This window comes from Dendrobium catenatum, unplaced genomic scaffold (assembly GCF_001605985.2).
Source record: "Dendrobium catenatum unplaced genomic scaffold, ASM160598v2 original_scaffold_86555, whole genome shotgun sequence".
NCBI lineage: Eukaryota > Viridiplantae > Streptophyta > Magnoliopsida > Asparagales > Orchidaceae > Dendrobium > Dendrobium catenatum.
The window spans coordinates 260,874-274,677 of NW_021404996.1; the positions used below are offsets into that span (position 1 = coordinate 260,874).

Here is a 13,804-nt window from a genome sequence, read left to right on the forward strand (position 1 = left end):
AAAACTAAAAATTATATGAAAATATACAAAGTAAATATTTAATCAAGCTCCTTAAAGAGCTTCTTATCGAGCTTTAATTGATATTAGTCATGAACATAAACAAGCTGAACATATAGCTGTTCATATTTGTTTATTTCACAGTCAAGTATATCAAAATTTAATCAAGCTCCTTATATATATATTGATCATGACTTTTGTTTTTTAGTATTATGGAATCTTAAAATGAGAAATCCCAATAATTATATAGATACCTTGAGCGACGAACAAACTAAAATACACGCCATTTTATCAACTGCTTTCAAGATGATGAAACGCCACGTAAACGATCCAACAGTCATCGTAGCGTCGAAGCAGTTCTTCATCCTTTCATGTAACAATGAGTTCATTCCCCGTCGTCTGAACTCCCTCAAGAGACGGGAAAATTATTAGGTGCGAAAACCAGACGTAGAGATACGCCCGAATTCTAATAAAATATTGACACGTGGAGTTAAGACATGTGAATATTCAATTGGAATTATTTTTTACTTTATTTATTTAATATATCCGTGAAACATTAAGCTAAACTCACCCAAAAAAATAGGTAAAGTGCAGATAAAACACAATAAAAAAGTGCAACAAAAGAATAGTCAAAGCATAATTAAAGTGTAATTAAAGCATAATTAAAGTGTAATTAAAACGTACATAAAAGATAAATAAAATGCACAATTCACTCTAAGAAGTGGATGTGCAGACTATCCCTACCTCCGGTGTCCACACCTAATAATTCTCCAAGAGGCGAGGAACGGGTGTTTTTTATGGTCGGTGATCTTTTCAATCGCTGAAAAATTTCTCTGTCGCTCTCTTTCGATTAGTTTGTTTACGTTTTCTGGTTCTGATCTTTCATGGCATCTGTTTAGGCATCCATCGAATTCGAGGTTTTGCAGGTTTGAAGACCATACCGAGCTACGATTTCGGAGTTGCGATCCCAATTTGAAAGATTGCTGGAGGTAATCCAGATCGCTCGTTGCGACGATTTACCATGTTTGCGAGTTATTTTCTTTCCAAGGATGTGGAAGATGTTCTGGCTTTGTTTAGTTTCTTGATTTCATCGCATCTGTGTAGGTTTCCATTATCTTCCGGGAGATAATACGAAGCTGCAGTATCGGAATCCGTTACCTGTGAGTCTGTGTTTCCGGATCCCCATTTAGAAGCTCATTGAAGGTAAACCAGATCGCGTGATGCGCCGATCTTCTATCTCGTTATTTTATTTTGTTTGACATTGTTAGTTATTTTTTCTTTGTAGTTAATCATTTTGGACAGCAAGTAGGTGTGGGAAAATGGGTGTGGACGAAGTTTTGTGCGACTTTCGACCCGTGAACTTCCCCATGAAGAGTGCGATTTATGTTTGGGGCTACAATCACTGTGGGCAAACAGCGAGAAAAGAAAAGGATTGTCACTTGAGGATCCCCAAGCAACTTTCTCCGGAGCTATTTAATGCGTCCGGAGGGAAGAACTTGCGATGGTTAGATGTTGCTTGTGGCCGCGAGCATACTGCAGCCGTTGAATCGGATGGGTCTCTGTACACATGGGGTTTGTTTTGTAACTTGTGTTATGTTCATTAGTGAAGATTTCTTTTCTATCTTCGAAAATGTAGAATTTGAAGTTAGATGGGGGTGGGGATGTACATATATTTTTTTTAAGTGCGTCATCAGCTAACTGAACAGTTATGATCGCTTCCCTTCTTGATTTGGGATGCCAAATTTAGAATCCTTGTGTTTTCTAGTTCTTTGAATCGCACAGCTTTGGTTTTCTTATTATTCTTTTCATTTTTATTAGAACTTGATATTATATGAGATGTAAGTAACTGCTTGTTCATTTGCCTTCTTGGTTGCTTTACTGGAACCAAATCTAGATTGAGCCAGATATATTCATTTACAAATGGAAATAATGAATAGTATACCATTGAATCAATAGATTTGCCATTATCTATCATTCGAAGTTTTGTTCTACTTTTCTAGCTGTAGTGTAATCTAAGTAAGTGTTAAACTAGGTTCTAATGACTATGGTCAGCTTGGAGATGGAACTGAAGAAAGCGCAAAGCACCCAACAAAAGTTAAGTTACTGCAAACTGAATTTGTGAAATCTGTATCATGTGGAGCACATTGCACCGCTGCCATTGCAGAACCACGAGAAAATGATGGTTCAATATCTACTGGAAGGCTTTGGGTTTGGGGACAAAATCAGGTATTGGCCTCTTCTTTTCTATATGCAAGTTTTTTTGTTATTTAACAGTTTTACCCTGGTCTTGTCAGGGCTCCAATTATCCTCGCCTATATTGGGGGGCATTTTCTCCTGACACTGTAAGAAACATCCATTTTTTTCATTCATTTTGCATCAATTTTAATTTGTAGCATGTTTGTAGTTTGCCTCAAAGTGGAGGGCCTCAGATCCATTAGCTCTTGACGTTCTTGTTTCACCATTTACAGCATTTTGATGAAAATTTTGGGATCATTACTGTTATGAAAACTTCAATGTCTAGAATTTTATAGGATATTTACAATCATCAAAACTCAAGTCAAACTTTATATATTGTATTGGTAATCTTCAAATTATGTGATGCAATGGGTCTATCCCAATTCAGTAGCTCACAAATGATTTACCATACTAGTTTCATTATGTTTGCTATGAGGTGTTGATTATAAAATAGGGTTGAATTGAAATCAGTTCAAAATCTCTATCTTTTCACGCAAACGATTGTGTGTTTTGACTCAAAATTTTAAGAAAAAGGCTTTATGAATAATATTTCTGTGGTTGAAGATATTTTTTCCTTCTTTTTTATATCCATTCAATTCATTGAGCTGTCATCTTTTTCAGAAGCACTTTCACATAATTCATAGTTTTGACATTTCAATCTGTTCTAAAAGCTGACCGCTTCATTAGAAAGTTGAAATATTTGTTTTCTAGAAGGGAATTTTACCTCTTCTGATCCATCTTTGTTGGAAACATAAAATTGTTTTTTTTTTAATGTTTTCATCCTGGCTCAGTCTACAACTTCATGGAAGTTTTCAGAGCCATTAAGTGCATAGCCTGTTTTATATATGATGTGCTTCCAATTTAATATTGTCATTCTCAGGCTTTAATAAAATGCACTGGTAAAAGTTAGTGCATTATATTTTATTATTTTTTAATACAAAGGAGTCTTGTTATTTGCCTGTCATTGCTCTGGTCTCATGATATTACCCTGCAGTGCGTTTCTTTGGAGATTCCTTTTAGCTTAGTAATTTTTAGAGGTTTGTAACTTGCTATTATTCTCCATTGGGAACAGGTCATACGCCAAGTCTCGTGTGGTGCAGCTCATACAGTGGCTTTATCTGATGAGGGTTTAGTGCAAGCGTGGGGTAAATTTTTCTATAGTGGATTTAAAGCATTTATCTATAAACATCCAGTGTTGAGAAGTTCTATGCATGCTGAGAAGCTTATTTATTATTATTATTATTATTGTTCAATATGTTTAGGGGATGGTGGCATTTATTGTTTTCGATCGTGCTTGAGAGTTTCTAGATTCTTTTTCTCGTCAACTTCATTTCGTAATTTAATTAGATTTGGTGCTTACTTTTTTTATTCCACACCAGGCTACAATGAGTATGGTCAACTTGGAAGAGGTTTTACTTGTGAAGGTCTACAGGGATCTCGTGCGTTGAATGCTTATGGAAAATTTCTAGATGAAGCCCCTGAACTTGTGAAGATTACACAAGTGTCATGTGGGGAGAACCATACGGCAGCTATATCAGAAAATGGTGAGCTGTAAGTCTTCTGCCTGGACTGATGCGTTTGAGTATCTGTTTTCAAAGACTAATGGTTTTCATCTGCCTTAGCACTGTTGCCCTTGTTTAGAATATTTGTAACTATTATTTCCCAATGTCTACGTTTTCCTTGTTTTGTGGTCTATAATAGTCTAGAGTAATTCACATGTATTTAAGGAAGATTGTGATAGGAAATACTTGAGTTCGCAAGCAATCATATCGGAATTACTTGAGTTCGCAAGCAACCCTAACGATAATTGGTGAAATCAGCGAGAAAGAACACAAAATCGCCAACAAAATCAACCCAAAACAGTAGATTTTATTAGGGAAATCAAAGCAAAGCAAACATGAAGCAAAGATACAATTGATCCTGAATTCGAGGATCAATTCGAGAGGAGGATCATTCTCTCCCAATCTCTAGACGATGAGTCTAGAGCCCAAGACGCCAAGGAAAACTCCAAGAGAACAACTCAAATCATGCATGCCCTAATCCTAGCCTCCCTCTTCTTTTAAATATATAACTTCCTAATACAAAGCCAATAAAAACCTTCCTAGAATAAACCCAATTCAAAATAGTTTCCCAAAGTGCTAACCGCCGCCTTCCCTCTCTCTAGTTTTTGCCCTAGGGGACCCACAAGCCCTGGCAGCTTGTTTAAGGAGGCGGCTTAGCCCGCCTCTTGTAAAATTGAACAGTCCCAGGCGGAGCCGTTTTGATCGGTTCAGGCCGAACTGTATCAGATTGTTATGCCACATTGAAATGTTTGCAACTTTGCATAACACAAACCAGAAGTGATATTTGCTTTGGTGCACAATTTCTTATGTTACACCGAAATTACTGTTGCAATGCTTGTTCCATGGTAAGTCATGATAAGGACAGGGATTGCATAATTTCATGGGTTTGCATCCGAGATTCCTTGGTTATATCTTTTGTCTTTGGAATTAGTTAATAATATTTCTTTTAGTTGCATCTCAATTTCATTGATTTATATTTTTTTATTCTTTTGAATGAGTAAGTATTTTCTTAATTCCTTGCATGCACTTATCCTGCATATGTATTTATGCCCATTCTACCTTTCCAGGTCTAATTTCTTCTCTAGTTTTTTTACGGGGAATGTGGGACATCATTATTTTTTCCCCAATTCCCTTCCATGAGATCTTTATACCCAAACATAAGAAAGAAACTCTACAAAGCAAGGGATAATACGATATACCCTTAAGCATGAGAAGAAGATATATCCTTGCAAACACTGTGGACTAACATTTTTATTGGGCATTCAATTCACTATTATTGTTGATCTTGGCATACAAAGTTATAAAAATGTTTTGTTTCTCTTTTGTGTTTTTTTCATCTATTTATGTAGATTTTTCTTCTAGCAAATTATTAAATAATTTTATAAATAATTGAATATATATTAGTTGTAAATCTATAGTAAAAATTACGAACTTTTGGTTTTAAATGCAAATATAGGAAATTTACTTCATGTTTTGATATCAAAAGTTAAATATGAAGGAAAAAAAATGTATTTGAAAATATTATAATAATTATCTCTATAAATTTCATCATCTTTTTTCTCTACTTTACTATATTTACTACATATCATATAGATGTTGAGATTGATTTTAGTTAGTGCATGGTGGATGTGTTTTTTTATTTTCTCACAACTCTATTCTTGCATGCATGAATGAATATTGGGAATACCATATTCCTGTCTGTTATCTGGTACTCTCATATCTATTTTTTTGACGTTAGATGAAATCAAAGCCCCATCCCCTCACTCCCACTGTAACATATGCGCACCACACACCATGCATCCGTTGCCTGCTTCAATTTTTGCATAATAGGAAGTCTTTATATATATAATTTATATTCACATCCATTCTAGCTTTTCCTCTAATTTATTTAGCTCTATTTAGAGCTCAAAATGTTGGAGAACTATGACTACTAAAACGAGGTCAGATGAGTTGTAAATCAAGTAATTTTTGTATTTGCTTGGCAAACTCTTCCATTTCAATTTGATTGATCACGATACATGATTTTTGTGAGCATCAAAAAGCTCTTATTTGCAGTATTTAGTATCTTTATCAAAAAGTTCAAGAGGATTACTGCTCAATAAAGGCCAATTCACTTTAAAATGGAATCCTTTATTTTTATAGCGGTATGAATATTGTATTATCTTTGTAGAGTGAATCTGTATATATATAAATATATATAGGTTTTCAACTGGGTGTTTTCTTTTTCATTTTTTTAAAATCTTGTGTAACTCCAAGTGAAAATCAAAACCACTGATGCTTATATAAACTATTATAACTATGTAGGACCCAATTTATCCAAGTAAAAAAGTATGATCTGGCTTTGAGATTTAGGAATCAGTTTATTTAATTTGAAAAAGTCGTGTTTAAGAAAATAATAATTTTGTTTTCATTCATTTTGAATGTGGAAATAAAATCATCATTTTTTAAGGTATTTTTAGAGTTGAAATCTGTGTTGTTTTCTAAGTTCTATACTTTTTCAAATTATGTTTTCGGACTTTCAAGCAACCAAATGAGAATTTACTGGCGGTGATGGAACCAGAAAGTGATTAAGGGTGGCTCTCATCCTCATATGTTTGGGATAAACCCTATTGTAGTTATGTATAGTATGAAAATTTTGCCAGTTAATCAACAGCTATGTTTAATAGTTGCCCCCTTCCCCTCCCTCCTCTAATATTCTGGTTCTGCCATTGTTAATTGGAGTTTTAAATTGTAAGTTTATTTATTTTTGTTGTGGCTTAGGTTTTGTTTGAGACTGGCTTTTTTGTTGCTTCTTAAAGCATCTTTTTAGTAAAAAAAATTATTTAATGTACTGAAAAACTGCTTTAAAAAGCAACAAAAAAGTCATCATAAACGAAGCCTTAGTTCATCAAATGTGCTTTTTTCTTATCTTATTTTTATATAGATATACATGGGGACTGGGAAGTATGGGACAGCTTGGGCATTGCTCTCTTCAGTATGGAGACAAAGAACTGATTCCTAGAAGAGTGGTTGCTCTTGAGGGGGTTATGATCAAAGATGTTTCCTGTGGTGGTGTGCACACGTGTGCTCGAACCATTGAAGGAGCTCTTTATGCCTGGGGTGGCGGTCAAGCAGGACAATTAGGGCTTGGTCCTCAGACTGGTCACTTTTCCTGTGTTGCTAATTCATCTGAAATGTTGTTTCGTAATATACCAGTCTTAATCATACCTTCTGGTGTACATCTTGTCACCTGTGGACATTCTCACACGCTTGTGTACATGCGAGATGGAAGGATATATGGGTGGGGTTACAATAACTATGGCCAGGCAGCTAATGATAAATCCACATATGCCTGGTTTCCTTCTCCTGTTGACTGGTATGCCATTTCTGTGAATTGCTTCTGCTTCTATGTTTTAAATATGTGGTAAGGGTAGCTGAGTCGTTTAGGCTTCGTTTGGAACGACTTTTTTACTGCTTCTTAAAATAGCTTATTTTTGTACTAGAAAGAAGCTGTAAGAAGCAGTAAAAAAGCCGTCTCAAACGAAGTCTTAATTGTCTACCAGGTGGGTCGGTGCAGTGACGAGATTGGCTGCTGGAGGTGGTCACTCAGTTGTTATCACTGATGCATGCACATTGAAAGAGCTATGTGAATTTCGGCTTGCTGAAAACGTGACTAAATCCAATTCATTGCTCATTGAAGATGTGGCATCCCGAACTGGCTCAGATGCATTGGCTCGGCTTTGTGAACGTTTGAGGTATGCTTTGACTTGGTGCGTTATAATTTTTTATGTAGCACTCGATAGAAACAAATGTTGAATGAGTATTCGGAAACAAACCTGAAGTAGCTGGAATAAGGTTAAACTAAGTAGTCGGTTTCTTACTTTCACTTCACTCTAGTTAATGAAAACTTTCTGTATTTGTAACTGATTGATAATGATTATTGAACTGTTCCTTATAGGCTTATACTTTATGCTGTAATCTTTCAAAGTACTTTTTATGTGCTGTTTCTGTATTCAGATTACTAGGTTGGTTTTATGTACCTCTTATTTCTGACTACACAGGATATGTTTTCTTTGAGAATGTGATGTAGTATGGTGAAAACTCACTACACCCTACCTACTTATGAGAGTATGAAAATTGATGAACTGGATTGCTTTTGTTCTGATCATTTTTATGGTTTCATGTAGTTCATGGGGTACAGTTCTGAACGAAGATGTGCGTATCCTTCATACTGTTTAGTTTTCCTTGATTATTGGTCTTTATGAAAATATTGACAAGAATGAAATATATTTGTATGTTTTCAGTTTACAACAACTAAAGAGTACAAGGATATGATATATTGCCTGATTTTGCTCCAGAATTGGGAGGTTTTAGATAGGGATTTCCATTCAGCTTGATGTTCACCAGTAAAAATTTTAGCTTGTTAAGCATCTCATATTTGACTCATTTGTTAGCTAACAAACTAAATATGAACACAATAAACCGTGTTGGACACTATAAAAACTCGACCACGGATATATCCTGATGCCGGATGTCATAAACTTCAGTCCCTATATTAATTACAAATAATTAGATAATTTGGATTTTACGTTTTCTTTTAGACTATGACCCTTTATTTATCTTACAAATTACTATAAATAAGGGTTGTTGTCTTGTAGAGGAGGAGATGGTTTATGGGTTCTGTATCCTAATTATTCAGGTGGTGTTGTCCTCTTAAGAAGCATGTTCTTGGGTTTTGTCTGAGCTGCTCGGTTTCGGTAACTTTCGTTCTTGTCCGTTACCGAGTCGCTCTCTTGTCCGATGCCATTTGGTATCAGAGCCGGTGGGCTCTTCTTGTTTTTGTTTTTTGTATCCTGGATTGTCTCCAGGTGGTGGCCGCCCCTCTCGTCTCCTCTTCAGCCGCCGTTGCTGACCATTCCGCCTCCGCTAAAAATCATCTTGTTCTTCTACTTATCGTCCAACCCTCTTCCACAAGAAACCGCATACTACAAGTTGGTGTTGTCTTCTTCAAGAAACTGCAAACTGTTGCTGTTCACCCATTCCAGAACCCCAAACGTGGATGTCCAGTTGCTATCAGCCACCTTCACAATCCGCAGGAACCAACTAGGGTTGTTCAGTTGCTTTCCACCTTCTTCTTGGTTGTCAGAGCTATTGTTCAGTTGATTTTCACCTACTTCTGAACGACAGCCCACTTTCTTCTCCACAGCATCTGTTGCTGTCTAGGTTTAGCCACCCGCCAAGATCAACAAGGCTAGCAAATTTTATGCTGTCCTGTTGCAAAAATGGTGCTCGCATTTGATTTCAACCGCTCGTCTGGCCATTGACCCGACAGCACAGGATCCAGACACCTGCTGTCAGCTGCCAAGTTGTTGTTCTAACTTACCGATGTTTGTAAGGCATCTATCTTCGGTACGTAATTGACTTATTCTTGGTTCTTTCTGCCTACAATGACATTACACAATCGTGATGATTTTTGCTAGTTATTTTCATCTTGGAGAAGTTTTCTCTGTGATTTTTCTTTTTGCTCGAAGAGGTAGTGTCAAGAGGCCTCCTAAGTTAACACTATCAACCGCCTCAGGCCTCGAATGTAGTCTTTTTCCTTGATCGATCTCATAAGTTATAGCCCCTACATAGAATTGTCTGTCTGCTACTTATTCTAGCAAGAAGACCTTTTATTCCAGCCAAGAATAGTCTGACAAGATGTCTCGTCGATGGACGTTGCAGCGGCCACTTCAAGAAGCAATAATCAAAGATCTTTGTCAAGAAATTACCCGATTCAAATAGCGATTGTTAAGGCTTGAACGAAGGATAGACTTGGGATGAGTTGAGTGGGGCAATGATCTTCACCAAGATAGATCTGACGTCAGGATATCATAATGAAGAAGGAAGATGTGCCCGTGCCCAAGACCGTTTTTAGAACTCATTAGGGGCATTATGAGTTCCTGGTGATGTCTTTTGACCTTACTAATGCCCCAACCACATTCCAATCTCTCATTAACAATGTCTTCAGACGTTACCTTAGGCGATTTGTCCTAGTGTACAATAGGACAGAGGAGTATTGGGAGCACTTGAGGAGGGTTTAGAGGTGTTGCAGGAGCATCAGCTAAGGGACAACCGGAAGAAGTACTATTTTGCCAAGACCAGTGTAAAGTATTTGAGCCATATTGTGTCCAAAGAGGGGGTGGCAACAAATCAGTCAAAAATTGAGGCTATGTTGAGATAACCATTACTTAAGTATCAGAAGGAGTTGTGAGGATTCTTAGGACTAACATGATACTACAGGAGGTCCATAAAAGGGTACAACACCATAGCATGACCATTAACAAAACAATTGAAGGACGGATTCCTATGGGGGGAGGCAGTTATAGTAGTTTTTGAGAGTTTGAAGAGGGCTATGATGACTATACCAGTCTTAGCTCTACCAGATTTCACTCAGTGTACAGATTGGGACAGTGCTCATGCAAAATCATCGACCTATTGCATATTTTAGCTAGATGTTGACAGCTAGAGCCAGGCTAAAATCAGTTTATGAGCGGGAGTTGATGGTCATTATATTAGTCATCCAAAAGTGGCGGCCCTACATACTAGGTAGGCATTTCATTGTCAGAACTGATCAGCATAGTTTGAAGTATTTGTTGGAATAGCGGATGGTGATAGAGGAGCTTCAAATGTGGTTGTCCAAATTGTTGGGTTATGCTTTTGAAATCAAATACAGGCCAGGAGTGGAGAACAAGACGATATATGTTTTGTCCAGATGTATGGGTGAGTTACAAGAAAAAGCAGTGTCAATTCCAATGATGTTAGATTGGGAGGCCAGGAGTGGAGAACAAGACGACATATGTTTTGTCCAGATGTATGGGTGAGTTACAGGAAAAAGCAGTGTCAATTCCAATGATGTTAGATTGGGAGGCCATCAAGGAGGAGAGCGCTTGTGATGAGAAGTTGGGAAAGATTAGGGCTGATTTACTGAGGAAAGGGAGTAGCTACCCGGGGTAATCTTTAGAAGAGGAGAGACTTTTGTACCAAGGGAGGTTTGTGATGCCTAGGACATCTGTCCACATCCCACACTTACTCCGGAGTTCCATGGGAGCGATATTGGAGGTCCCTCAAGGGTGCAAAAGACACACAGGAGACTAGCTTCAGAGTTGTACTGAAAGGAGATGCATAAGGATGTGGAAGAGATGTTAGCCATATATGAAATCTGTCAGAGGAATGAGTATATGGCCATGTCTCCAGGAGGATTACTATAGCCATTAACTTTACCAAGTCGAGTATGGGAGGATATATCCATGGATTTCATAGATGGACTTCCCCAATTATAAGGATTCACAATGATCCTAGTGGTGGTGGATTGATTGAGCAAGTATGCTCATTTCATTCCCCTACGACATCCATATACCGTATTGACAATGGCATCAGCTTTCATCAGAGAGGTTGTAAATATGCATGGAGTACCAGAGGTTATAGTATCTGATAGGGATAAGGTTGTTCATACTATAGGAACAATATTGAAGAGGAGAACCACCTATCACCAACAGATGGATGGCCAAACAGAAGTGGTCAACAGGAGCTTGAAGACTTTCCTCAGATGTTTTGTATCGAAGACACCCAAGTTATGGGCCAAGTGACTATCATGGGGTGAGTGTTTCTTTTATCATTCTGCTTCTCAGATGACGTCATTCAAGATGTTGTACGGAAGGGATCCACCTCACTTGATGGATTTTGGGCATAACAATACTCTAATTTCTTCAGTGGAGTACTTGGAGGAGAGGGATAGGGTGTTGGAAGAGTTAAAAAGGCATCTGCTGAGAGTTCAACAAATTATGAAGAAAGATGAAGATGGGCATAAGAAGTACATCCAATTCGAGGTAGGGGGGACACAGGGTTGGGGGGGGGGGGGGGGGGGGGAGGGTGCTCTTGAAGCTCCGATCTTATAGGCAAAAGACAGTCGTCAATAGGAGAAATGATAAGCTTGCCCCAAGATATTTTGGGCCTTATGAGGTATTGGAAAGGATTGGAGCTGTGGCATATTGGCTAAAACTACCACCAAACGATGACTTTACACCCGATATTCCATGTATCCCAACTGAGAAGAGCCATTGGAAATCATGCAGCAAGCTCTAAGTTACTAGTGACGTTAACTAAGGATTTAGAGGTGATACTAGAACCCTTGGAGTTGATGGGAGTTCGACAAAGAGAAGATGGAGCTAAGGAAGTGTTGCTCAAATGGAAGAGCTTCCGTGATTACGACGCCACATGGGAACCTTATGAGAGAGTGAAACATCAGTTTCCCAGCTTTCACCTACAGGACAAGGTGATTCTTTGGGATGAGGGTATTGTTAGACCAGTCCCCAATGGACCGCTCCAAACGGCCCTAGACAAGGGGTCGGTTCACACATATAAAAGGTGGACCAAGGCTGGTCCGCCTCCTTTGAATTAGCCGCCAATAGGGGTGGGGTCCATGGGATTAATGAGCAATTAAGAGAGAGAAAGAGGGGGTGGGCAGCTAGGGTTAGAGAAGGGAATTTGCTTTTAATAAGAAGAAATTAGGAGAATTAGGACATGCTTGATTATTGTATTCTCTTGGAGTTTTCTCTTGGTGTCTTAGGCTCTAGAATTCGTCTACTGATTTGGGAGATAACAATCCTCCTCTCGAATTGAGGATCAATTGTATCTTTGCTTCGTTTCCTTTTGTTGATTTGATTCCTACAATAAAATCTATTGCTTTGATTGCTTTCATTAGAATTGTCGAGTATATTTTGCTGTTTTTATCGATCTTGTTAGGGTTTACTTGAAATATTCAAGTATTTCCTATCAGTAGTATCACGCAAAAGAAATTAATGCAACCTATAAAAAAAATCAAATAAAATTATAGAAAATTCGTCCAAAAAAAAAAAGTGAGCTATAAAGTATTGCAAATCAATCCAATTCAGGCTTATTATTAGATTAGTTTGACTTCTTATAATAAACTTGTGAAAAATTAAGCTTTTGCAACCTAATTTTGCCCAACTTGGCTGTACCACATCAATTTGTGCTTTTAGATGGATGGATTTCAGGAACCATAACAGGTAAAGCATCAAGGCTTTGTTTGGGATAGCTTTTGACCATTAATTTTTCGCTGTTTTAGGCTTCGTTTGGGACAGCTTTCTTATTGCTTCTTAAAACAGCTTTTTAGTTCAGAAAATTTAACAAGTATAGAATTAATGTTTTGTTTGGGATAGCTTTTGATCATTAATTTTTCTTTGTTTTAGGTTTCGTTTGGGACGAGTTTCTTTCTAATTCTTAAAGCATCTTTTTAGTTCAAAAAATTTAGAAAATTGCTTTAAAAAACAGTAGGAAATCGTCCCGAACGAAGCCTTAATTAAAATTTTGTGCTAAAAAAGCGTTTTTGAAAGCAGTAAGAAAGCCGTCCCAAATAAAACCTAAATAAATATTTTTCTTGGGGTCTGTCGCCAAACATAAAGGGGCCAGAGAGTAAGTATATTACATTATTGCCCTTTTCCTAATTTTTCTTGTGAGGTATATACATTTGTGCTTGTATCAAGCATTTGACAATTTTTTTTTAATTTTTTTCAGGGAGGATTGGTTGGAGAAGGGAGACTGTCATCTTGGAGAGGCAATGGGAGAAATTGTAAGTAAAGAAAAGAGATAAATAGGATTACATATTCTTACAAATTCATTATTAGTGCTTAGAGACTGATGCAAGCAATAAAAATGAGTCAATTGGACTTGAAAATTGATTGTAGAACAGCAATTGCTATTTTATATCAAATTTCCATATTTAAATGTGAACCGATTTTAATTAGCTTTGGCTCTCTTTTTTTATATTTTTTTATAAGAAATTTCTTTTTTTTTTCTTTATTTCTTTCTTTAATTCTTCCATTAACATGGTATGGAACTGCATTTTTTCATGAATTTTTGGAAGGTATATGTAAATTGCTGTGCTATATTTTTTTTTAAATAATCAATATAATTTGACTATATAAATGTATTAATTTGATCTCTTGATTTTTTAAATAAAAAAATTAATC

The 13,804-nt window shown here is 37.0% G+C and overlaps 1 protein-coding gene across 4 annotated transcripts; it reads left to right on the forward strand.

The window, feature by feature from the left end:
- The first annotated feature begins 792 nt into the window (after window positions 1-792).
- LOC110116599 (ultraviolet-B receptor UVR8) lies at window positions 793-13,578 on the forward strand. 4 transcript variants are annotated; one of them, XM_020850248.2, is made up of 10 exons: window positions 794-986; window positions 1,102-1,200; window positions 1,283-1,569; window positions 2,030-2,223; window positions 2,292-2,339; window positions 3,305-3,377; window positions 3,612-3,783; window positions 6,718-7,149; window positions 7,337-7,528; window positions 13,350-13,578. In XM_020850248.2, the coding sequence occupies exons 3-10, from the start codon at window positions 1,317-1,319 to the stop codon at window positions 13,423-13,425; spliced, it is 1,440 nt and encodes a 479-aa protein (XP_020705907.1). In that variant the 5' UTR covers window positions 794-986; window positions 1,102-1,200; window positions 1,283-1,316; the 3' UTR covers window positions 13,426-13,578. The 4 variants fall into 4 exon arrangements, with proteins under 4 accessions (XP_028547756.1, XP_020705911.1, XP_020705907.1 ...); XM_028691923.1 differs by lacking the exon at window positions 13,350-13,578 and having other exon boundaries at window positions 793-986; window positions 7,221-7,479; XM_020850252.2 differs by lacking the exon at window positions 13,350-13,578 and having other exon boundaries at window positions 793-986; window positions 7,261-7,479.
- The last annotated feature ends 226 nt before the right edge of the window (window positions 13,579-13,804 follow it).